This window comes from Drosophila ficusphila, unplaced genomic scaffold, assembly GCF_018152265.1.
Source record: "Drosophila ficusphila isolate 14025-0441.05 unplaced genomic scaffold, ASM1815226v1 contig_106, whole genome shotgun sequence".
Taxonomy (NCBI): domain Eukaryota; kingdom Metazoa; phylum Arthropoda; class Insecta; order Diptera; family Drosophilidae; genus Drosophila; species Drosophila ficusphila.
Window position 1 is genome coordinate 1,512,936 of NW_025063993.1, and position 23,707 is coordinate 1,536,642.

At 43.6% G+C, this 23,707-nt stretch overlaps 8 protein-coding genes across 8 annotated transcripts in view; 2 read left to right on the plus strand and 6 right to left on the minus strand.

The window, feature by feature from the left end:
- Positions 1 to 5,946: 5,946 nt before the first annotated feature.
- On the plus strand, positions 5,947 to 6,612 carry LOC108088771. The gene is made up of 3 exons (XM_017186723.1): positions 5,947 to 6,021; positions 6,072 to 6,395; positions 6,454 to 6,612. The coding sequence occupies exons 1-3, from the start codon at positions 5,947 to 5,949 to the stop codon at positions 6,610 to 6,612; spliced, it is 558 nt and encodes a 185-aa protein (XP_017042212.1).
- Positions 6,613 to 8,428: 1,816 nt separating this feature from the next.
- LOC108088743 lies at positions 8,429 to 9,021 on the minus strand. The gene is made up of 2 exons (XM_017186691.1): positions 8,956 to 9,021; positions 8,429 to 8,899 (listed from the first exon to the last, which is right to left on the minus strand). The coding sequence occupies exons 1-2, from the start codon at positions 9,019 to 9,021 to the stop codon at positions 8,429 to 8,431; spliced, it is 537 nt and encodes a 178-aa protein (XP_017042180.1).
- A 116-nt stretch (positions 9,022 to 9,137) lies between these two features.
- Positions 9,138 to 9,757, minus strand: LOC108088744. Its single transcript, XM_017186692.1, has 2 exons — positions 9,680 to 9,757; positions 9,138 to 9,611 (listed from the first exon to the last, which is right to left on the minus strand). Exons 1-2 carry the CDS (start codon positions 9,755 to 9,757, stop codon positions 9,138 to 9,140), a joined length of 552 nt encoding a protein of 183 aa, XP_017042181.1.
- Positions 9,758 to 9,910: 153 nt separating this feature from the next.
- Positions 9,911 to 10,498, minus strand: LOC108088745. The gene is made up of 2 exons (XM_017186693.1): positions 10,430 to 10,498; positions 9,911 to 10,375 (listed from the first exon to the last, which is right to left on the minus strand). The coding sequence occupies exons 1-2, from the start codon at positions 10,496 to 10,498 to the stop codon at positions 9,911 to 9,913; spliced, it is 534 nt and encodes a 177-aa protein (XP_017042182.1).
- A 177-nt stretch (positions 10,499 to 10,675) lies between these two features.
- Positions 10,676 to 11,262, minus strand: LOC108088746. Its single transcript, XM_017186694.1, has 2 exons — positions 11,212 to 11,262; positions 10,676 to 11,152 (listed from the first exon to the last, which is right to left on the minus strand). Exons 1-2 carry the CDS (start codon positions 11,260 to 11,262, stop codon positions 10,676 to 10,678), a joined length of 528 nt encoding a protein of 175 aa, XP_017042183.1.
- Positions 11,263 to 11,438: 176 nt separating this feature from the next.
- LOC108088747 lies at positions 11,439 to 12,127 on the minus strand. Its single transcript, XM_017186695.1, has 3 exons — positions 12,117 to 12,127; positions 11,972 to 12,065; positions 11,439 to 11,888 (listed from the first exon to the last, which is right to left on the minus strand). Exons 1-3 carry the CDS (start codon positions 12,125 to 12,127, stop codon positions 11,439 to 11,441), a joined length of 555 nt encoding a protein of 184 aa, XP_017042184.1.
- Positions 12,128 to 12,153: 26 nt separating this feature from the next.
- Positions 12,154 to 14,387, minus strand: LOC108088748. The gene is made up of 2 exons (XM_017186696.1): positions 14,349 to 14,387; positions 12,154 to 12,627 (listed from the first exon to the last, which is right to left on the minus strand). Exons 1-2 carry the CDS (start codon positions 14,385 to 14,387, stop codon positions 12,154 to 12,156), a joined length of 513 nt encoding a protein of 170 aa, XP_017042185.1.
- Positions 14,388 to 19,443: 5,056 nt separating this feature from the next.
- The window catches only part of LOC108088749 (putative uncharacterized protein DDB_G0274435), a 56,288-nt gene continuing 52,024 nt past the window's right edge, over positions 19,444 to 23,707 (plus strand). Inside the window, exon 1 of the mRNA XM_017186697.2 lies at positions 19,444 to 20,245. The gene's annotated coding sequence lies outside the window, so the exon portion shown is untranslated. The remainder of the gene's footprint in view (positions 20,246 to 23,707) is intronic.

Here is a 23,707-nt window from a genome sequence, read left to right on the forward strand (position 1 = left end):
ATTAAGATTGCCTTTCCAGTTAGGCTTTGCAGATTCAATCATTTGGAAACTGACTTACATGTTTAAACTTCTCAGCCAGATCAATATTAAATGCGAATTTGAGCCCCTGCTGTTATTGTAAAGGCTTATTAAATTAAAGTGTTATTAGAGGGCAACCAATCAACCTTCATTGTACTCCCCTGAAGACAAGCCCACCATTTGTGATTGCCATCTCACTTTTCTAAACTTAAAGCCAGAGTCACGTGCGCCATTCAAAAACAATTTAATGAGGCGATTCGGACGAAAGTAATATGCAATATGGTGGGTGGACCGGAACCGCCTGTCAGTCGTCTTAATAGGCTGGGGCAAAGGAACTCTTTTGCCAACCCTCTCGGGTTCTGGAAAGTGTCCAGGGGACTGAAATTATGCGATTATCGTGACACTAAGGCGAGAGAATAAGACCCACGCAAGCCGCTTAAAATGCTATCAAAGCTGTGTGGCCGAGAGCTTCCGTCTGGGTCGACCTCCTGGCGCAGCTTCCCCACTCCTCCCGAGATCCCGCCAGCTATCCGGCTGAACTGACAACACAATGCTCAATGACGACGGAAAAGTCGCTGAGCCAGACGAGGAGACGACAGGACACGCTGCTGCCATCCCACTCCGGCGGAGACTGGGACTCTCACTTCTGTACTTTGTGTGAAATAATTGCTAGGAATTTTCACGCGTATTTCCGCCTCGCCTTCCGCCGGGATGGTGGCAGTCCTGCCAGCGACTTCCCAGCCTGGGCACTAAAATTTTCACAGCAATTTTCAGCTCACCTGCGCGCAAAGTATTTCCACAGCTCGTTCCGTTCGTCGTTGCGATTTTAACAATTTTATTAAATTGAATTTATATCATTTACACGCTTGTCGACTTCAAGTCTGCCGAGGAACGGTGGCATCCACCTGCTCCTCCCTCTTCGCCGTTTAATTTCGCGCTTTCGTTTTATGTGGCATTTCTGCTGGATGTACTCGCTTTCACGGGGGAAGCAGATATTTTTTCGTAGGCATGTCGGGCCTTTTGGCAATTTTTGCTTTCATGATTATTGATGCGGGTGAAATTTAATTGGTCGCCTTCTATCCGTTGAAAGCCCACAAGCCTGCGTCCGCCCCTTATTAGATAATATTTTTCCAGACTAACGAGTTGCAGTCGCGTTCCAGGCACATTGGACCACTTGAGTCGAGTCGAGCCGCTGGGGATGATTGAGGGCGCTGGGGTAATGCCAATTTGCCGACCCAAGAATTGCGCCCTGCGAAAAGCGGAAACAATTCTTTTGACCGCCTCCCTGTTTCTTCCTCTTCAGCCAAAGTATTTCTAGCTCGGAAACTTTAAAAGAGTTGCCACGTATGTCTGCGCCAAAAATTTGTTTAAATAAAAGAAAAACTTTTCTTATTTCGCGCAAAGCTCTCTGCCGAAAAAACGAGTGTGCAACAACAAACAAATAAGCGCAAAGAAAACTTCGACGCCGATACAATTTCGTAAAATGTCGAAAACTGTGATTGCGTGGCAGACAGCAGGGCCAACTCCCTCCAGCTCCTTTGGCATTCAGCTGCTTTTCTGCCTCGGCACGCCCTTCGAAAGACGCAAACTGCTTGAGCGCCCAACTTTGAGTCAAATGTAAATACTTTTCCCGGCAAATATTATCACAATTCCACGCGGCTGCTGCCAGAGACACTAAATAAACTGTTGGCTTGGGTCGCAGCCGAAAAGTAAGCAGCAGGAAATATCCTGCAATTGCAATCAGGGCGTCAAGCGAAGGGGAAGAGCTGGGAGTGAGGGGCTTTCGGGCGGGGAAGTAGGTAAATTCTTTCGATAAGCTCTGCCATCGATGGCCTTTCATATCCGCCACTAACCGCACTGACTGAAACCCGCTCATCGTGAGCCATATCCCATTTCCATGCACAATTAGGCGGCGTAATGTGACGGACAAATTAGCCAAAATCCCTCTCAGCCGGCAGCCGTTCCATGTGCACACACTGGAGGCGCATAAAAATTCATGTCCTCGAATATTGCGCATACGCCGCGTGGCGCAGCGCTGCACAGCGATAAAGTTCAAGTGCCCTGCAATGGACGACCACACGGCCATCGTTTGGCGTGGATGGGCAATGACTAGAACATGGCTCGCCGCATCTGCATCGATTGGCCCTGAAAGGGGTTTACGGTTCCGGGGAACTGATATCGGGGTTCCGGGTTCCGGGTTCCTCAGATCCGAGGGCTGTCAGAGGCGACGCTTTGCCATATTAATCTGGTTAATGATGAAACTGAATCAGCGTTTTAAACGAGCCACTGCACAATGAAGTGCTTGCTCCTGCTGCTGCTCCTCTGGTCCTGGCTGCTGTGTCGCATAAATGGCCCAGCCTGCAAATAAATTAGCTGCGGCTTTCTCTCGCCTCTCGACCACTGGCCATAAAGTTGCCATTCTCGGCGATTTTTTCCCGGTGCAATGTCCCATCCGCTGTTGACTTGAATTTAAGGCAACTTTATCTCGCCGGGCAGTTGAGCTTCGGTTGCATATTTTATTGCCTTGTTTGCGGACGGCATTCCCGTCCAGCTTATTCAATCAATGCCTTAGTGGGGTAACTTAAAGCAGCGCCCGCTTAAATGCCCTACGCTCCATTGCTTTCCATTGCCACGCAGGGCCCGAAAAATTGCTCAATTATTCAAACGAATTTCACGCATTTAATTGTGTAAATTTAGCCAGGCATGACAGACTCTGCACTCACTCACCCACCCACTTGCCCACCAGGACATCAGGATACCAGGACTCTGGACCACCCACCACCCACCATGTCCGTGGAGTCCGAACGGGTCCTGATGTGCGTCGGCTAACGGTACGTAACGTCATAATCACCCCGAAGCGCACGTAATTGGCCAATCAATTGTGTCATTGTTCGCATTTATTACGCGGCCTTTCGGACTCGGCCTCTGACTCCGGCTCCGGCTCCAACTCCACCTCCACCTCCACCTCCACCTCCACATCCACCTCCAGATCGCAGTCTGTCTGGGCCGAGGCCCACCGTGATTTATGTGGGAGGTTGTGGGCGGGAAGGGTCCAAGTGTTAGGCCTAACAGAAGAAAATTAAGAAGAGCGAAAAAGCTGCAAATGAGATCGTGCAACAGCAGTTGCCATGCAGTTCTTGTTTCGCCCTGCTGTGGGTTTGTTTTCGCCTCTTTTTCCTGTTCCAGCTGTAACTTTTTAACAAATGCACAAAACGAATGACAACTTCCGGTTCCGGTAGGGGAACCTCGGTGGGCTTGTGGGCCGGCTGTCACTGCGAAAAATTACATGCCTTGCGCAAAAGTTTTGCCTCTTCATTATTCTAACATCAAGTCGACACGAGTTGCGGTTTTTGCAATTTTTCTTCGACTTCCCGCCCCCGCCCACGTCGCCGCATTCTTCTCCAAGGAATTTCTGCACAGTCAGACAAAGTGTGAAGCGAGGCACAAACTTCTTCTTCGGCGCACATGCTGCCAACTCGGAGACAGCGGCTCAGACGCCCAGTGAACGGGAACGGAGGAAATTATACGCTGCATTTTAATCACAATTCAAATCAACGGAATCATCGTCTTTATTCCGAGCAGCAGGCGTCTCGGCTTGTGTGGAAGAATGTTCCCAAGTGGAAGGGGAGCGGTGACAATTTTGGAGTCCTGCACTCCGGTCGTTATAAACCCTCCGCGAGTTGCAAGAGGGTTAAAGTCGTTGGGACCCGTGCAGACCAGGCCAATGTAGAACAAAATTAACTGGCTATAAATGGCCCTAATTTGCAGAGCGCAGTTCAGTTTAATTCATGCAGCGCTTCCGACTCATTTACAATTACCCATGTTGTTCGAATTCCTCCGCGCGTAAACATTTGCAAAAGAAATTGAGCATGCGATTGCCAATTGCTGTGTTGGGCAATCCAGTTAATACAACTGGCCTAAGAGCGTGGTTGTTTTATTAACTGATCTGATTGCACAACTTCATGGTTCAAAGGGACACATAGCTGGAGGAGCAGCACGAGCACCTTCGAATCGATGGGAAAACTTTTGTCCGACGTTTTGCGGGTGATTTATTAAGGGGAGGTTCTTTTCTTTTTTTTTGAAAAAATCGATTTTTTTTTTTTTTAATAAAATGAAAGTTACATATGTTTACAATATACGTGCCAAAGGTTATTTCGATACGACGCGTATTTCTTGAGCTAGAGCGTGTCAAACATACCCATGTCACATGCGCTGTGGTACGCTCTAAAAACTTTAAACGCGTTTTTCTCGGAACCATGTTTTCAAACCTCTTGTCGCGCACAGGGGTCGTTCTATTGATCCGATTTCCTTCATTCAAAAAATTTTTGAAAGTATATACTTTTTTGTATGCCTTATACCTAAAATTGGCATAAAAAAGTGTTTATTTATAATTTTTAAACGAGATCGAAGTAAAAAAAAAAGTCAATTTTTTTTAAGTGTCCATAAAATTGGTTTATTTTTACCAAAATTGATTCTAGTTAGGTATAAGGCATAGGAAATTCCATCAATTTTAATAAATAATTTACATTTTTAATTTCGGTTCACTACCAGCGGCCCGACACTCGACAAAGCAGAAAAATAGAGGTCTACGAGATCCGCCATTTTGAAGCCGCCATTTTGAATTTCCTGAATATTGAATTTTTTGTTTAATCGTTAATAAACAACGATTCAAAAGTTCAAAAGCATAAGTTCGTATGTCTTTTCATTTTTCCGCAATTAATTCTCAAAGTTTGCTTAATTTTCGAAAAAAAAGAAAAGAACCTCCCCTTAATGTGTAAGCCAATGCAATTTGCCAGCCTTTGACAGATGGCGATAAGCGCCGAACGAGAGCCCCAAAAACAGCAGAGAAAATGGAAACTGTCAAAATGGGGCAAAATCAATGACAGTTGCAACTCGGAAAAGTTCGCCGGTCCCAAAAGCGAACCAGACGGAAAGCCAAGTCGCTTCGATCGTATCGTATGCGGCAATTAGCATTTTGTGGCAATGTTGCAACAATAATTTAACGAGCCAGCAGGAGCTGTTCCAGGGAAAACTCGCACAAAAAAACGTCGAGGCCCCCCCGCAAACGAAAGGAGGAGGCAAAGAAAAAATTATTTGATTATCCTGCGGCCATGCGCTGTCACAATTTCGCAGACTGCCCGCCGAGCGTGTCGACTGAGCCCGGGCGGCGGCCCGAGTCCGCGTGTCCTGCCGTCTCGTGTCCTCGTGTCCTGCAGCAGCGCCACGAAAGTGCCACATCAGCGAAAGTCTGTTAACTTCCGGTTTATGGTTGCAGCAGCTTATGGAGTCATTTCCGCCCGCTCGCCCCTCCTGTTGCCCCCAGTTCCATTCATTCGACTCGGTCGCCAGGACACGGTGGCCAGCTGGCGGAGCCCGCAGACCATTCTATTAAATCATCATTTCACTCCGAGCCGCCTCCGCCGCACCTCCTTCGGCGCACTGCGCTTGCGGTAATTTCTTTCTCCCTTTTTCGGTTGCAAGTGCTTCCTTTAGATTTATAATTAAGATTTGGTTAGCAGCAAATAGCGGCTCTTTTTGAATTTATTCTGCCTTGTCGGTCGGGCAACTGCAGCTGCCCGTTAAGCGGTAATTTATCATATTTTTAGCGTCAGTCCCTAACAAATTACGAGTATATGGGTGGTCTGTGAGGGAGGGGGCAAAGTCGGTTGGGAAACTTCTGAACAGTTCTGCAATTTAATTACGCCGAGAGGCATATTAGAGAGCCACCTGAGTGGATCTGCAGAGTTTCATTAGCAGGGCACGGGCTCTGTTCTGATATCGAAGTTTCGACTTGAGCAGATCGGGTGAGGGGTTCCGCAAATGGACAGCTAATGAAGTTTTAATTGGTTCATTAAATGTGAAATGCGCAATCAGAGAACTGAAAGCCACTGGGTTCAGCCCACTGCACATGAGAGCTCACATCGAACAATGCTGGTGAATTGCAAAGCTCTTCTCGCAGGCTTGATCCTCTGCTCGGCTTGCAGGATTCTTTCCGGGCTCAAGGTGAGATCCGCAGACATCAGCTCCTTGCTGTCCATCTAACTCCTCCTCAGTCCTTGAACTACCTGCTCTTTCGGAGGATCGACACCAACTGCAACAGCAAGTACGTGTCGCGATACGAGGCAGCGATCAGTCCGGACTTCACCGCGGTCAACTTCACCCTGAACTTTAGGCGAAACATCACCGCGGACGTTTGGCTGAGGGCCATAATTGGGCAGCGGGTAGCCAAGACCGGCGACTCCTTCAGGGACGTCTTCACCTACAACGTGAACCTGTGCCATGTGATGGGCAGAGTCAAGGGCAACGGCCTGATCAACTACTGGCTGAACAACATCCTGAGGGAGTCCAACATGCCTCGCAACTGTCCCATAAAGAGGGTGCCGCTTAGTTTCCTCCGGGTGATCTTTTTGTTTGTAATATTCGATTTGCTTCCAGGGCAACTACCACTTGAGGAACGTTCGATCGGAAATGGAGGGCGTTCCGCGGTTCATTCGCTCGGGCAGCATAAGGGTGGCCTCCGCCGTGTATGTGAGGGACTGGAGCAACGTCAACCTGACGGGCACTGTCCTCTACCTCGAGATAAAGATGCAGTGAGTGGAGTTCGGTCCACGGGGATGGCGCAACTGGTCACATTAAAAAGCAATGAATCATTGAAGAGCTCAAATCTGCGCTGGCTAACACAATTTCTCACTTCCAATCGGGTGAATCGTTGCACGTGCATTTCGCATAAATAAATTAATGAGTCCTCCAACGAGGACACGGATCGGCCAGCGACACGGAACGTGGCTAGCCGTGCTGCAAGCTGCGATTTATACGAGTGCGCAATCTAAGCGCAAAATAATTTAAACACTGTCAATAATAGTTTGGGGACAAAGTATTTTTCCATTGAGGAGTTTGCCTTTGCCGCGCGTTCTTCGTCCTTCGTCCTCCGTCCTCCGTCCAGCTCCTCTCGACACGTTCGCACGCGCTGCGAAGGATGCCACGGGTTCGCTCCGTATTTGCCATCAATTGCACTTCCGCCAATGGAGTGGGGAGCAGCGAGCAATTTCTTGTATTTTGCCGGAAAACGGAGGAGAAAAACGCAGGGCCAGTGCAGTCGGAGTTGCTCTGAAACAAATGCTGGGGACAGTCGGAGGAGCTGGGGCCGGTGGGCGGATAACTGGAGAAGTGGCGTCGTGTACTCAAGGAAATTGCCATCATTATACTTGTCGCAGTGGCCGTGCTTTGTGTTAAATAACGTTTAATGTTTGTTTGCCGTGAAATTGATTTACAAAGGAAATCGCTCTGGCCCCAACAGCCACCCGGTGGGACTTATGAGCTTTGCCCTAAGACGGGTTTTCTATAAATTGAATCATCTGCAATCCATTCTTCGGTGGTGTTTCAAAGGCCTCCAATTACATGGATGGGCGGGCGATTGAGCTAATTAGGCAAAGCCTACATACCTGACTTTCGCTCATTCCCTGGCCCACACTCATTAGTCATCAGACAGGACCTCCGGCGATGTCAGGACCAGGAGCTGAATAAACAGGGGGCGCAATCATCACCACCTAACCTATAATTATACCAGCGGGATTCCGAACAAATTGGCGAGCTTGGGGCCTGGGGCAAGTTATTTTGGATGCGTGCAAGGGCACATTTCCACCGGACCGACGCGGCACACTGGGGTAGCAGAAATTCAAAAGGCATTGGGTGGCAATTAGGAAGCAATAAAGTTAAACGCTCACTGCAAAGTCACATGTTGTGCAGACCGTTGGCAGGCGATGTCTAGTGAATCCTCTTTTTGCACGCCCTCCGATTTCTTTTGCTGCATGCGACATCTGCGATCCTTGTTTGACTCCGAGAACATTGTCCTCAGTGACACTCGAGCTAAATTGAATGCTCCAATGTCTCCTCGTCCTGCAGCATCGATAATCAACGCAAACGTAACGCCCTGCCACATGTTGCAGCGTGTTCTGGATATTATTATTTCTCTCCATAAAATTGCTGCCATCATCCGTTGCAGACGCTCCCTGAGCAGTGGGAAGAAATCGGCGGTAATGATTCGTTTATCGCTGCTTGAGTGCGGAAGCTGTTAACATTATCATTGCATCGAGTGCACATCCCTGGAAAATCGCAGCAATTTTTATAATGTGAGCTTGCTTACTATTAATAAGGACTACTTTAAGAATAACCATATTACTTTTGTACTATAGGTTGTGTTATTTGCGATAAGCCCGCTATTGAATTGTTGAAGTAATCAAGAGATTCATTAAAATATATATAAAAAGTGATAAGAAAAAGCTTTCTAGGAATAATTTTATGTAATGATTTACTGTGCAATTTATTTATTTTACTGTGGAAATATACAAAAGTGGAAGTATTTAATATTAGCCTCTTTAAAAATGAAAATCAATTGGGTTTCTCGTTAATGTTATTGGGAAAGGACCGAATCGATAGTCAGGCTCAAGGCTTCGTCGAATGACTTGGATCCAAGCTTGCCGTAGAAGAATAGGAGTTTTCCGCGGTACTCCCCGGGAATGAGGAACTTGTGGGTCATTGAACTCCCCATGCGCCAGTTGTGCATGTAGTAGTGGCCCACCTCCACTGGGCAGTTGTACATGAAGTTGCTGTTCTTGCTCATGTCCTTAAACCAGCTCTTGAAGAGGCTATTCTTCACACTCGAGGTTATAGCACACACGTCGCTCTTCTGGCTGAAGATGGACTGAAAGTTCTTGGCGTTGGCCAGGCGCAGCTGAATGTCGAATTTGGTCTTAAAACCCCTCTGGATTGGCCTATTCAGATACATGTCCATGTTCATCATGTTGTCCACTATGGTCAATGAGAAGTTTTTGAAGTACTTCGGATTGAAAGTGCAGTTGCCGGTGAGAAACTGGACACTGCGCTCCTGCAGGATAACCAATCTAAATACCTTCCAGCAAAGGTCAAGGTTTGACTCACCCCCACAACGAGATCGATGCGAAAGGTCGATTGAATGAGAGCGAAGCAAACCAGCAATTTCCACATTTCCATGCCGTGAATGAAACGCAAATGAGAGCCCTCGAAATCAATTACAATATGCGGCTACGAGCATGGGACATTTATTTCCAAACCATTAGCCATTACCCATCGGACTCGGAACATCAGATATTTACGACAGCATCGGCCGTGCAGCTCATTATGAAGACCTCGTCTTTGGCCTTGTACCTGCCGAAAAAGTTGTAGGTTTCCAAGCGGTAGGACCCGCTGGTGATGAACGGCGGCACCAGGCCCTCCCCGAACTGCCAGCCCTTCAGGTAGTAGTGGCTCGCGTTCAGGGGACACTGGCGCAGGAAGTTGCCGTACTTGAGCAAGTTCTTGTACCACTTCTTGAAGAGCGTGATCTTGGCCGCGTTCACGATGTTGCACACGTCGACGCTGGTGGAGAAGAGGCTCTGGAAGCTCTTCGAGTTGCCCACGCGTGTGCGGAAGTCCAGCCTGGCCTTCCAGCCTCTAAGAAGGGGCTTCCGCAACTGCATGTCCAAGAACACCCTGTCGTTGCGGATGGTGAAGGAGAAGTTATCGAAGTAGTCCCGATTGAAGCGACTCTCGCCGGCAAGGAACTTGACGCTGCGATCCTAGGGGAGGTATGCCGGCGGTATGAGTTCTTACTGCCAAAGGTGCCCAGCCAATTTGGACTGCTTACCGCTTTGACGGAGGAGAGTACTATGGCCAGACACAACTGTGTTTCCAGCCTAGTCAGCTGTAAGATCCATCGACCCATCTCTGTTCACGAAAACAAGTGAGCAGTTTGCGTAACTGTGTTTCAGCCAAATATATTAATTATCCAGATCATCGGAGCCTAACTCTCCCATTACACACACTGAGTGCTCGGCTTGACTACTGTGATCGGTGGCCACCAGAACCCCTCAGAGCTTCAGGTCAGCACGGCCTCCACACTGCACTCCAGCAGCGGACTGTCCTTCTTGAATCTCCCGTAGAAGAAGGACCCGCCGATCCGGTAGTCCCCCAGGTAGAGAAAGGAGGGCACGTAGCTCGAGTCCAGAGTCCAGCCGTGCAGGTAATAGTAGCCCCTGCCAATCGGGCAGCTCGTGGCGAAGTTCCCCACCTTCAGCATGGAGGTGAACCACCGACGGTAGATCGACTCCTGGGCGCCCTTGATCAGGGCACAGTAGTTCATGTCGTGCTGGTAGACACTCTGGTAGGGCTTGCCCTTGGAAAGTCGGAACTCGAAGCTCAGGTGAGCCTTCAGGCCCTGCCGCAAAGTGGTGACCAGGATCATGTCCATCATCACCTTGGCCTTGATGATTTGGATGGTGAAGTTGGAGAAAACCGATCGGTTGTAGTTGCAGTCACCTGCCTTGAACGTCATTCTGGGGGCCTAATCATGGGACTCTCAGCGAGCATTCGCGAAACGAACTCAGTGGCTTACCACGCTTTGCCTAATGACAACGGTCACAACCATCCAGCCCAGAACAACGGGCATCAGATTCCCGTGGAACATGGTGGGGTGAGATCAACTCGAACACTACCACTAACAAGCGACTTTTGTTTATTGCAATTAGAGCCATTTAATGGGCTTGTTGCTCGATTCAGGTTGCGTGGTGGATTGATTAATCGGTCAAGTACGAGCCAGTTGAACGACGTAATTAACCTCGCACAAATCGGGCTGGGCCCCCAGCTATTTGTTATGCATTGTTGCCTCCACAGTGCACTGGGCGAGGAAGAGCTGTTTCTTGGTGCGGTACTTCCCGTAGTAGACCAGGGCCCTCAGGCGGTAGTCGCCGCTGAGCAGGTAGGAGGGCACCAGCGCCGTGTCGACGTGCCAGGCCCTAAGGTAGTAGTGCCCCGCCAGAACGGGGCAGTTCTCCATAAAGTTGCTGTGCTTGGTCACGCTCAACACCCAGCGCCGGAAGAGCGAGTCCTTCAGGGTCGAGAGCAGCTCGCAGTAGTCGGTGTCGGTCTGGACCAGGCTCTGGAACTTCTTGGCGTTGCTCAGTCGCAGCTGTACGTCGACGTGTCCTCGGAAGCCTGGCTTGAGGGCCTGAAGTAGGTTTATGTCCGCCGTGATCGTGTTGTTCACCGCCGTGACGTTCAGGGTGCCGAAGAACTTGGTGTTCTTCTCGCACTGCACTCGGTTCAGGATTATCGAGCTGGGCTGGTGGGGCAAAGTGGATTAAATGCTGTTCCGGTTGTTCCACCGCCTGATGTCCTTACCTCCGCCAGCGACACGAGTGCGCCGGCGATGATGAATGCCACCTTCAACATGGGTGCCTGCGATTTCAGGTCCAGGTGCAACGGCAGTCTGCTCCCAATTAAGCTCTTTTTTTGACTGCACGAGTAGGGTCCGCTGATTGGTTTTAAATTACCCCGAAATGGCGCACCGCTAAAACGCATATGTACGAAGCTTGGCTTTATTTTCATATCATAACCAATTGGCTTAGTCATTTCAGCAGGGCATATACGTCCAGGTCGAGAACGAAGTCCTCCTGCTTCGACTTGTGCTTCCCGTAGAAGAAGTGGGCACTCACACAGTACTGCCCGGGAAGCAAGTAGCTGGGCACCAACTGTGAGTCCAGTTTCCAGTCGCGCAGAAAGTAGTGGCCCGCGGGCACGGGGCAGTTGACCATGAAGTTACCGTGGCTCAGCATGCTGTCGAACCAGCTCTTGAAGAGGTTCGACTTCAAGGAGGACACCACGCCACAGGTGTCCAGAATGTGGGCGAAGAGCCGTTGGTAGCTCCGCCCTTTGTCGAGGCTGATTTGGGTGTCGATGAGGACCTTGAAGCCGCGGTGAATCGACTTCGAGGTGACCATATCCATGAACAGCGTGTTGTTCCTTATTTCAAGTGTGAAATTTTTGAAGTGCGACGTACTGAACCTGCACTTTCCCGTCTGGAAAATAAATGTTGACTGTGCCGAAAAGAACGAGATTCATTTGAGAAAGGCTTTTCAGCTTTGGAGGTGCAAATACTCACTGAATCTGTGGTTACCAAGTGATTGCAAACTATCAGGGCGGCAATACCGAAAGCTTTCAACATTTCCATGTTGATGTCGAGCGTGTAATGATGTCTGGATCAAATTTCATCCAGCCACCAGGCAGACTAAGCTAATTTTAATTACAATGGCAACATGAAACATTAGGGGTACCACAGGTCTCTTACTTTATTTCAATGTCAAAGGAACAGGTAACGACGAAATCTCTGATTCTGTCGATATCCCTTATCTGGTGCATTTCGAACTTCACCCTGTACTTGCTTGCGTATAAAAACCTTGGCATGAAGAGAGTGTTGTAGTTATAGTTTCTCAGGAAATAGAAATTCGGCTCCACCGGGCAATACTTCTTAAAATTTCCGGCATTAAAGAAGGTTGAAAACCACTTCTTGAAGAGGTTGTTCCTCCTTTGTGCCAGCATATTGCACATATCCAGCGAGTACTTAAACACTTTTTGGTACTTGTCAGTGTTGTGCAAGCTTATGAAGATATCCATGTCCATCATAACACCCGCCACCAGATCTCTCAACAAGTTAAGCTCCAAGTTTATTCTCGAGTTTTTAACCACTAGCGAAATATTTGAAAGATAGCTCTTGTTAAAGCTCGCACACTGACCCTCCTTTATCAAAACTGTAACCACCTGAAAGGACTGAAGAATGTGAGTCACTGAATGCTCTCTTTATCTAGAAATTTTTACCACGGGAGAAGGCATAATGAACAGGCATAAGCACGCGGCAGCTACAAAAGCACGTAAGCACATTTTAAAAATGTTCCGCTGGTGAGGTGCCGATTGTTTACTAAGGTACAAACTCATCGTATAGGCACTTAAATGTTCGATTTTGCCAAAACCGTTTAAAAAAGGGGACTTAAAACATTTAGTATCGATCGTTTATTCTGTTTAATCTGCTTTAATAAGCGCAAAGCAATCAGTTATTTTCAGATTCGAATAAAGAGTATTTCAATACCAGATTTTTTTTTACTAAATACAAAAGAGTTCAATTAAAAAAAGTATTTTATTTCTGACATAAATGATAACTATTTTGGGAAATTATTTACCTGATCAGATCATATTAATGACTGCTGTTCATCAAAGCATGGTTGATATTCAACTACATCAAAAGAGTAATCAGCACATTAACCGAATCCCGATAGTGTTGGAGCAATTACATATTTAGGGAATCAAAGTTCCATTTTTAATTAGAAACAAGCGTATGAAATTGAATTCAACTGCGTATCGGTAAGTATTTATACTACTGTAGTTTAGTGTTTAGTGTTTAAAGTTTGGTGCGTTGTGCGCACCTGATTGAAACAATGGAAATCCAACAGTGAAAGTGCTTAGCCACATAATATTACAGTACCATTCATGTTGATGTATTAAGCGAGTCTTTTAAAACAGGCTCCCTGCTGCCATGTGTTCTTGTCGGTGAAATGTACTTAAGCAAATCTTCCAGAAATTAGCGGTTAGATGATAACTGATTTTGGTTGTATAGATACTGCTCAGAGAAGCCTTAATTTTTTATTAAGTGCTCTGTTACATTGAAATACATCTAGTTAAATATCTATAAACTTATTTAAATGAATGCTAAATATAAAATTTTAGTGGTTGATAAAAATGAGATGCGTGTATGTTACTTTTTTTATTAGGAATACAATTGCTTACAAACAAATCGTTCACCTAACAACCTCTCTAAAAGCTTTAAAGCCTTTAATCGCTTGGTTTCTAGGGCTGCACCACCTCCACAGTCTTACTCTCGTGGAAGCATTCAACAAGGCAGTCAGCCATTCGTGGCGCTCATCCTAGATGCAGTCAACGTGTCTATGTTTACCCAGCGTAGAGCCCAACCCCGAATCCCAATCCCCAATGCCGCATTTATGTGCACGAACCACTGCAGAAAACAATTGCACGTAATTCTGCTTACGCCGTTACATTGCAACAATGCACAGCGAAAAAAAAAACAAAATACCGAACTGCCTAGCCATTTGTTAGCGTTTTCTGTTTTTCTGAATTTTTTCCCTTTTTGCCTTCCTGCGGTTGCGACAGACGGAGTGACGGAATGACGGAGTGGCAGAGTGACAGCGCGACAGAGCGACAGATGGATGGGCAATCCGACGGAGGGACGACGGAGTTGTCAGACGTCGACCTATGCGCTTAATCAGAATCGGGTCTGTCGAAACTAAGGCGCCATTTACCATTGTCCAACGATGTCTGGGCCCGGACCGTGCCTACTTCCTGTGTCCTGGTGTTGGCCAAATAAATGTCTTGCCTTCGCTCTCGGTGCTCCTTTTGTTTTCTGTTTGTCCCTCGTTCTGCTTTCACTCCGTGACTGACTGCCTTTTCCCATTTCTGTCTGCTTTTCCCACCGCCACCGCCACCGCCACTGCCACCGCTCCCGCCTCCATCTACATCTCCATCTCCGCCTGCATATTGCATTTATTTACATAGGCCTGGCCTGACTTTTGATTTTAAGCTCTTTGGCTCTTCTAACTCAATTCCCCGACGAGGCTTTAGCCCTTGCAGCTGTCATGGCGCCAGGTACCAGGGTGTGTATGTGTGTGTAAGTGTGTGTGCGGCTGTGATTGTGGCTGTGCGCTGCCTTATGTATTTACGGATGCAGTTACGTGCTCTGCCTCTGCGGGCTGTGCAAATAGGACACTTGCCCATTCTGTAGGTCGCCAGGATGCAGACTTTGGGCCCGTGACCATCACCGCAGTCCTTATGTGTGACTTTTGTTTCTTGAGCAGCTCGGATTATGTGGGCTGCCTAAAGAGGAGCTCTTTCTTTAATGCTTGCAACATACTTGGTAGTTTTACTCTAATGACATGTTTTTAGGTGACTGCTCATTACTATTGCTTGTAGGAAGAAATCTTCTTTGGAAAATTCTAGAAAATTCTATGGAACAGAAGTGCAACCAAAGCTGGGTTTGTGGGGTATATTTACCATAAACAGCTAAACTGGGATAAAAAAATGTTTTTTCCTAAAAATGCACAAAACCCTTTAAATCCTAAGCGAACTGGGCCATGACACCCCTCAGCTGCTATCATTCTTTGGTGCACCCAACTCTACTCGCAAAAAGCATGGAAAACGCCTCGTCAACGATTTCAACCACATTGCTCTGATTTTGCCCGACAATAAAGACTCCATCGTTCTTCCTGGTTTCCTTCGGGGCGCTCTCCTGCCACTCCAATTGAAAACGGCAATCAAAAGTGCAACGGAGGAAGACAATTTTCACACTTGGCATGAAAGAAATATATTTTGCTTGGCAAATATGCTGACCTGAACCCTCAGAGCAAACAAGCTGGCAGTGCAGTGGCACTCGTGCGAGCCGAAGGAAAACGTCATCATAAATGGCCAGGAAGGGCTCTGAAGACGGCAGGAGCAGCAATCAGGGCGCCTGGAAATATGCAATGCGAAAAATCAACACAGCACAACGATGAGAACGACCCCAATTACCCTCGTTCTGCGCTCTGAATGGGAAAAGGAGTGAAAAGCAGGAAAAATCCTTGCATATTTACAGGCGTTGGCATGAAAATTTGTCACCTAGCAGAGCAAACACCTCCGAATCCGAACGCAGGGCCCGAGTGTGAGTGTGGGTTCTCGTGTAATTGAGCCTACAGATATGCAACCAACGAGTATCCCAGTAATCGACACTTGGGCGCGGCAAACAGGACTCCGAACCCCTTCGATATCCTGGCGCCGCGATTGCGCCTACCGGCATGCAATTGTAGGGGCACGAGTGCAGTGCCGCCTGGAAATTTGCAAAGGGCTGATTGGCCGCTGCCAGCTGTGCTCGTAAAGTTTTCAGGAGCGATTCGATTGGTCCAAGGACGAACTTAAGGGCAGCTCCTGGTGCGCATGGGCGGCGAGAGAGAGCGAAACAGAGGTGCTCAGCAAATAGAAGGAGCGCCCCACAGTAGGCAATGCTTTTTATTTTTGTGCTGGCCGTGCCAAGGGTTGCGAGTGTGTGCGTGCAGGGCGATTAAAGCTCTGTGCGTGGTGAAAATGGACGGGGATTCACTCGCGAGTGGTGGTGGTTTTAAAACTCAGTCACTTCCTCGTGTGTGTGTGAACTAATTGCATTGGAATGTTTTTGTCTCGTCGCCCTCGTTATTGTTGTTATTGTCACTTGGTGTCTGTATTTGCATTCGTTTCGAGTGCTTGACATTGATTGCATTTGCAATTGGTATCATTGGGGCAGCTTGAATTACTCAACCATTTCCTAAGAAACGCAAGCCTAAAATTAGCCGTATATTGGTTTCTCTAAAATATATTTATATTGTTTAAATAATTTCTTTTGTTTTCCTCTTCTCCAAGTTTCCTAGAAAGTGCCGTTCAGATATTTAAACGCAGCTTATTCGCATTGCTTTTGTTTTTATTTTTCAACCCCAAGTAATACCCTTGGGCAAAGCTTTTGTGTAGACTTTGCTATCCGTCTCTCTTTTACTGCCATTTCTGGGTTGACTCTTTCTATATCGCTCTCTCTTGTTACTTGCTTACTTCAAAAAGTCTACACAGAGTGGAGTAGAATTCGCCGGGGCATAAAGAAACCCGAAAGCTTTTTATGCATTGCTCAAAATCCCCTTAATATACTAATGAAATACTACCTGACAGACTTCCATATTTAATAAAAACTGTCATTAACTCTACATTTTCTATCTTAAAAAATAGATGTAGAAACAATGGAAATAGCCAACACAGAGAAAAATTCACTTTAAAAAAACTCCACACCAATCAATCTAACAAAGACTTAAAGTTGAGCTGGCTCTGACATGAAAAGGAGTCATATTTTAACAAGGCTTGCTGATGGTGGAGGTAAAGAATCAGTTTATATTTTTTAAGAGTGATTATCCAGGTTATCCAGGAATTTTGAAGTTCAAAGCTGCCATTGTAATTAAGTTAAGAAGGAATGTAGGCTAAAGGTCACTTAAAAGTTTGGTTTTCGCCAATTTGTTAATGTCCTTGGCTACGATGTGTTTTTCTCTTGGTTTTGCGATACCAGTTATTACATTGAACGATACACAATTCTGGCCACTTAAAACCGATTTCCTTTTGAAGAAGTTAGTATAAACATAGCAAAAGCAAAATTCATCTAATAATCGACAATAATTGCAGTCAAAAGTTTGCAATCCTGTAAAGAAGACAACCATAAGATAGATGGGAAAATAATGAAACCAACAATATTACGTTGTTGTTGTTTTATTATAGTGTCTTGTGCAGCATCTTAAATTACGAATCAAATTTCAGGCAATTTAAAATGAATGCAGATATAAAATCAAAAAATATTAAACAATTTTTATAACGTCGTAGTTTTTTATCACACGTGATGATATTTGGGATATAGATTTTATTTTTATATTTTTTTAATGACTCTTGAACTAACTGAATATTTAGAAAACATATTCAAAAAAAATCATACTCCTGTGGTTTTAAGCATTTATTATTCATTTTCGGGACTTGCCGATAAACGTACGTGGCTATATCGACTCGTGTGGGGATTCTGATCTTTTTTTAAACACATATATCTACTATTATTAAATAAAAATCGAAAGCATGTGTGTAAAGTTATTTTAATCTTATATATAAAAATAAGTTGAAATTGTGTGTGTGACAGCATACCGCCTGCAACCGATTTTAATGCGGTTGATTGTGTGTAATAGAGCACCTCGCAAGGAAGGTTTATCGATCCTAAAATTTTCACATATATCAGTTCAATCTGGAAATATGCATTACAATTCTATGGCATGGCGTCTAAGTCGAACCTAAACAAAATACGAATAGCGCAAAGCAAGATTGTGAGATCGATTTGTAATGCCCCCTGGTTCATGAGAACAGAAGATATAGAAAGAGACCACAAAATCCCAAAGATTGGCGATGCTTGTCGAACGCATGCTGAAAACTACTTCAGACGCCTTGGCTCTCATCCTAACTCCCTGGCGAAGAGGCTAATTAGGAGACCAAGAAGAAGAAGACTTAAAAGATACCACCCACATGACCCTCCGTTATGATATATATAATATAATATAATATAATATATTTAATACCCTCCAAGTCTGATCTAATTTAATTACAAATGAATAGAATTTATGTATAATCTTGTATACCAATCCTTTGTTATCCCCTATATTTACAACCTGCTCAAGCTGCCACATATACACTTTTTACTTTTTTTTTTACTGAAAAAAAAAAAAATAGATTTAGTCAAAGAAAAGTTCAAGGGTGAACATGTTCTCATTCACCAAATACCAATCATTCCATCAGATATGCCATTTTAATTTAAACGTTTGCAATTTCCAACTCGTTTTGCATTTGCAAGGACAGTTAACAAGTCACAAGGCCAGTTTTTACAAGTGCGCGGTATTAATTTAGAGAATCAGGTATTTTCCCATGGACAACTCTATAAAGCCTGTCCTGATGGCACAACAAAAAATGTTGTATACTATAATGCTTTGCAATATAAATGGTTTGTGAAATAAAATACTTAGCACAATAAAAGTTGTTGTTGTTAAATTGTGTTGACCAGCGAAGCGGTCACGGGGCGCTAGTTGTTAATAAACAAAAATCGATCGAATATTATTACAAGTTACGCAATTTGAACAACAAATTAGATACTAACATACTCGGATTCTGTAAATGAATTGAACTTTGCAAACGGAACTTCCTTTTTCAAGTTTGTAACAAGATACAAAGCAAAGACCATTTATGAGTTAATCATGAATACATTTTGACATTTATGTGATGAGTCCACCAGACCAATCCCCCATAGAAAAACGCTCAAATCTATTTTAAAATTAGATAGGAAATTCCCTGAACTAAAAGCGCGTTTGTCTCAGTGTTTTAAAAAAAAGCTTCCATCACACTACGAGCTTGCAACGTTCTGAGGAGAGTGTGTAGAGTTCCGAGTGGGACGGTTGTACTTGTTGACAGTTTTGTTGTTTGAGGCGAATTCGCAAAAAGCAACATGTTCGAAGGCGAGTCAAACCAAATGCTGTTGCATACTTTGCTTTGGTAGTAAATTATACTGATTTTGATTGATAAAATCCATTTCGATATGGTATTATCGGACATGGAAAAATAAAACGGCCCTTTAAAATCAGGTATATTAAGTATATTTCAATTCTCAATCTTAGCTTGATGCTGTACTACTGGTTCACTTCATCGGCTGGCTGCTGGCTGCAATCGTCTCTTATTTGCTGAGATTTGATGTTGCTGTTGCTGCTGGAGCCACTACTTCGCAGCTCAGTTGCCTCCTTATTTGCCGGCTGGCAGTTCGTGGAGGTCCTCGTGCGAATTCGTCGTCTACGCTTTCGCCTCGTCATCGGCTGCCACAAGGACTCGTGCAGTTGGATAGGTTCGTGTTTGTTGCACAATTCGCCAGCGATGGCAAGCTTACAATTTTTCGGAATGCGTTAAGGATCAGTTTTGCGCGAATTACGGTCATGAAAGGTTGCTGACGACAAAGAGCCGGCGTCCGAAACAAACATTTTTCCAACTACATTTTCCAGTCTTTCCTTATGTGCGTGTGTCCGGTCCGCGATTCTGTTTGATATTTGAAGCATAAAGAAGCGTACTGAACATATCGTCTTTCGAAACTGACCTAGGCCAGGAAACTTTGAGAACATAACTGACCTAAGTCAAGCACTAGAAAACAACAACAGGACTTGGACAATATTGACAAAGTATAAGAAGTATAAGAACCCTTTTCAAATACTTAGTAATAGAATAAAGTAGTGTCGTAACTCGTAAAAGTGCTAGTCTAGTTCATTCTCCACAAAGCACTTTCTGTTTAATCATATCGGTTAGAATTGCATTGTGTATCCCAAGAACCATTTCCCTTTTTTGGAGAGTTTGACCATTAGAAAAAGGCAGATTACCCATCAACATTCCCAACATCGCTCGCTTAAACTTGAAATGGTTGTGAACTGTAGTAACAAAAGTGTAAAAAAATTTAAGGATGTCCTCACATAAAGTATCGTAGTTGACTATTTATTATACACTGCAATTCGTTTGTGCAGCATTTGAAAAGATAAGCTAAGCATACATAAAAAAATTGAAAACACGGAAAAGACTTAAATTTTCGGGCCAGTTTTCACATATTAAAAAGTGAGCAGTGAAAAGCTTAAAATAATTTCCAAGTTATACACGGAATCAGTGCGGTTAGAACCATTAATAAGAAAATGAATTCAAAGTGTTGGAAAATGTGAAAAATACAAATATCGAAGCAAATAACCTGTGAGTCTTGAGTTTAAATACTGATTAAATGGTAAGCAAAAAATTCTTTATATGTTCTCTACTGCAAAAGGGTTATGTTACTTATTTACTTTAAATCACTTTAAAACTAAAACTTTTTTAACAAAAATACAATTCCAATAAGGCAACAAAGAACTCGATTTATTCCGTACCTTTGAAATGACAATGTTTTTTATCGAGATATGATACAAGCCTTCTTTTCAAAATCCTTATAAAATTTGTACACCTCCGTAATTTTTATTAAACTTTTCTACGTGAAATGTCTAGATCTCGTAGATTCCTGCAAAATCGTCAAGTTATTTTTTGGCACGCACTTTTAAGTTTCGCCTTGTCTAAAGAAACTGAATGAGACGGTGAACCAAATATCTTAAAAACCTGAAGAGTCGATCTCTTGAAATCAAGACAAGATTATTTAGTAAATTAAAATGTTTTGCTCAGAAGGGATAATCTTATTGCTACACGTAAATATGTGATCCCCTTAACCATTTATTAGACTCCTTTTGCTTAACGCCACTATTGATTTTCTTGCCGCCTATTCGACACTTCAGATTCAATTAAAATTTGGGGACTAAAATTGCTCTTTGCCAGTTGGTCAAGTGCATCATCGGCAATTTTCGCAGTAGGCGGAAGGAGGAGATGCGGAATCGAGAGGCTTGCGACAGTTGCTAAACAAACGCCAATCCAAGCAATTTCAAAGTTGACTGCATTGCAACGGGCTGCGAAGGGGAGGAGTCAGGCCACATGCAATCCAGGGAAGTGATTTTTGCAGTGATCCGAGGCCAAATCCGAATCCGTTTGTGTGAAGTGAGTTGCATAAATGTGCAAGCTGTTCAAGTGATTTCGAGTGAAAGGCTCTGAATGAGACGTTGTCTGGCTTCGGCGGGTCCTGGTCCTTTATCAGCCTGTATTATTTTGTTGCATACTTTGCTGCGTCATTAAACCAATTGATGAACCTGGGCAGAAGCGATGGTGGGGTAAAAACGTGTTTATTACGCTTTGCGTGCCGTAAGTGGAAAATCAAATTTAAATTCCAGCAATGCTGGCGGCTGAAGTCCTCTCGAGTGGTTCTTTTGATTAGACTGCTGAGCGTGTAATAAAGGCTACATTGAAATACTTTAACCGATCTTTAATGTTAATTTTGAAGCGAGTGATTTTAACACATCGTGGGTGTATGAAGGTTGGGCGGCGTTGAAGTCAAAACATTTCATTAAAGGCAGCAGCGGACACTGTGAAAAAGTACACAAAAGCAGCTGAAAAGAAAATGTTGACAAAAAGCGTAAAACACACAACTCAATAGAGCACAAAATGAAAATGAAAATGAAAATGACGCAACATGCAAAGAGCAGAAACAAAACAAAGAGAGTTGTAACAAACTCGGAAAAAATGTAACCAAACCGACTGACCAGCGGACTGGAAGACCCACCGCCAGGCAGACAGACCATACAAATAAATACGCAGTCAAAGGCAATCAACGTCAGCCAGAAAGGCACGGAAGGCAGCTCAGCGCTCGTCCCTCTTGACAACTACCGATATTTGATTTGAAAACATTCCGAAAAACGCTGCCCAAATGCATTTTCCCGTCTGTTTTGAATGCCCGTCATCGTCATCAGCCGCATTTGGCTCCAAGGATCGCTGCAAATAAATAAATGGCAGCCATTGGCACAACAATTACATTTCGATGCAGACATTTCCAAATTTGTTGAGTTTTTGTTCTCTATTTCTTGCTACCGCTTTGTCACTTGATGTTTTAATTGGAAGGCAAAATTTCATTTGAAAGCTGGCCTGAGCTGTTAGACGTACATTAAAGTGTAAAAACGCCTAGGGGTCTGTATTTTTAGTTCTCTTCAAAGCTTATGATGCATATTTTTATTTTATAGGATTTTCACTAAGCAAATAACTTTTTAGACATTCAAAATATATATACCAAACCAAAACAAAGAAAATCTAATTCGTTCATGTACATTTTTAGAACTTATAGACTAGTCTTGATGACAAATATAAAAAAAAAATTAAAAATAGAATATTTGAAAACATTTTGTTTAAATAAATTTGTAATTTTACTCAATGGAATAAAATTAAAGTGCTTCTTGGAACTTAATCGTAATTCAATGTCACTGTAATTAAGTTAGAATAGTTATTCTAAAATATTGTTTGTTAAAAAAAAAGAAGTAAGACCGATGCTTCCATTAATTGTCTAAATTGTTCATGGAAGTTTGATGATCTAGTGGTCCGAATATAACATTGAAAATCTGAAATTCGAAATACATTCACGCTAAAGAATGTAATTTCTTTAATATTTATTTAACCAAAACAAAAAAAAAAAAAAAGACAGTAATTTTAACTAGCACTTGGTGGCTAACATCTTATAAATATTTTAATCCTGTTAGACCACTGGTTTGAGCGTTTTAAATTAAATAAAAAGTAACTCATTTTTTTAAATTTGAATATTAGCGAAACAATACCCAGAAAAGGAGCTAGCTTAGGCGAGCCGAAGGACTCCAAAATGGTTACAACAGTCATTTACTTAAAACGTCGCGTTATAGTTTTGTGCGTTTTTTTTTTAAATTTTCTCATTTTTATGGAAACTATAAGACAGTTTTTCGATCTTTATAGAAATAACTTTTAAATATCTATTGTCGAATTCCCAATTCCTATGTCAGTTTCATGATACGTTTAAAAAACTATATATTCAAAAAAATGTTCTTTTATTGTATAATAAAAAACCGCGTTTATTTAGAGTTTTCTTTCTTTCCTATAGCAGCAATATTATATAGTCATCCGATTTTTAAGTTTACAAAGAAACAGACAGACATTCGACGTACAATATACAATATACGTAAAAGAATATATTTATAGGTGACTCCTTCACTGCATTCTGTGCGGGTATAAAAACTTGATGTGTAAAAAAGAAGTGTTTTTATTTAGTAAACTATTTACGCCGTTAGTGAAAAGAACTTATGACTTATTTTGTCCAATTTAGAATGTTGCGAAAAAAATATTATGTATGCTATCTTGAAAAAAATCGTTACAAAATATTATAGCTGTTGCAGATAGTAGGGGAGATGTGGGGGTTGTGGGCATAGTTTTGTTTTTGGCTTATAATTACCGAACTAGTGCATATTATTTGGACATATGGGTATCTGTGTAAAGCTAGAGACCAAAGCTAACTAATTATGAAGAAACATACTTGATTTTGTCATGCGAAAAAATTTCATATGGACTTTTGTAAAATCGTAATTTTCAGCTAAAATTTTTTTTTGGGGGGGTTGTGGGCACCCTGGGAAAAAATGCTGCAAATGGAATAATATGGAAAAAAAACCGCAACCAATATCAACAAAATGACAATTTATTTATTTCAAAGACTACATAGGCGCTATTCATCGTCGGAAACACAATTTTGACATGTATAATGACTGCCCCGCATGTCCACACATTTCGGATGAAAAATGAAGAATAAAGTGTTAAAATCTTAGTG

Excerpts from the sequence above, each read along its gene's own strand:
- LOC108088771 (XM_017186723.1), top strand. The coding sequence starts at position 5,947 with ATGCTGGTGAATTGCAAAGCTCTTCTCGCAGGCTTGATCCTCTGCTCG. Across the intron at positions 6,022-6,071 it reads GGATTCTTTCCGGGCTCAAG|TCCTTGAACTACCTGCTCTT; the intron begins GTGAGATCCGCA and ends ACTCCTCCTCAG. Across the intron at positions 6,396-6,453 it reads GCAACTGTCCCATAAAGAGG|GGCAACTACCACTTGAGGAA; the intron begins GTGCCGCTTAGT and ends ATTTGCTTCCAG.
- LOC108088748 (XM_017186696.1), bottom strand. The coding sequence starts at position 14,387 with ATGGAGGCGGGAGCGGTGGCAGTGGCGGTGGCGGTGGCG. Across the intron at positions 12,628-14,348 it reads CAGTGGCGGTGGCGGTGGCG|GTGGTTACAGTTTTGATAAA; the intron begins GTGGGAAAAGCA and ends CAGTCCTTTCAG.
- LOC108088744 (XM_017186692.1), bottom strand. The coding sequence starts at position 9,757 with ATGGGTCGATGGATCTTACAGCTGACTAGGCTGGAAACACAGTTGTGT. Across the intron at positions 9,612-9,679 it reads TACTCTCCTCCGTCAAAGCG|GATCGCAGCGTCAAGTTCCT; the intron begins GTAAGCAGTCCA and ends TACCTCCCCTAG.
- LOC108088747 (XM_017186695.1), bottom strand. Across the intron at positions 11,889-11,971 it reads ACTTGGTAACCACAGATTCA|ACGGGAAAGTGCAGGTTCAG; the intron begins GTGAGTATTTGC and ends TTTATTTTCCAG.
- LOC108088746 (XM_017186694.1), bottom strand. The coding sequence starts at position 11,262 with ATGTTGAAGGTGGCATTCATCATCGCCGGCGCACTCGTGTCGCTGGCG. Across the intron at positions 11,153-11,211 it reads CACTCGTGTCGCTGGCGGAG|CCCAGCTCGATAATCCTGAA; the intron begins GTAAGGACATCA and ends TTGCCCCACCAG.
- LOC108088743 (XM_017186691.1), bottom strand. The coding sequence starts at position 9,021 with ATGTGGAAATTGCTGGTTTGCTTCGCTCTCATTCAATCGACCTTTCGC. Across the intron at positions 8,900-8,955 it reads GCATCGATCTCGTTGTGGGG|CGCAGTGTCCAGTTTCTCAC; the intron begins GTGAGTCAAACC and ends ATCCTGCAGGAG.
- LOC108088745 (XM_017186693.1), bottom strand. The coding sequence starts at position 10,498 with ATGTTCCACGGGAATCTGATGCCCGTTGTTCTGGGCTGGATGGTTGTG. Across the intron at positions 10,376-10,429 it reads CCGTTGTCATTAGGCAAAGC|GCCCCCAGAATGACGTTCAA; the intron begins GTGGTAAGCCAC and ends TCCCATGATTAG.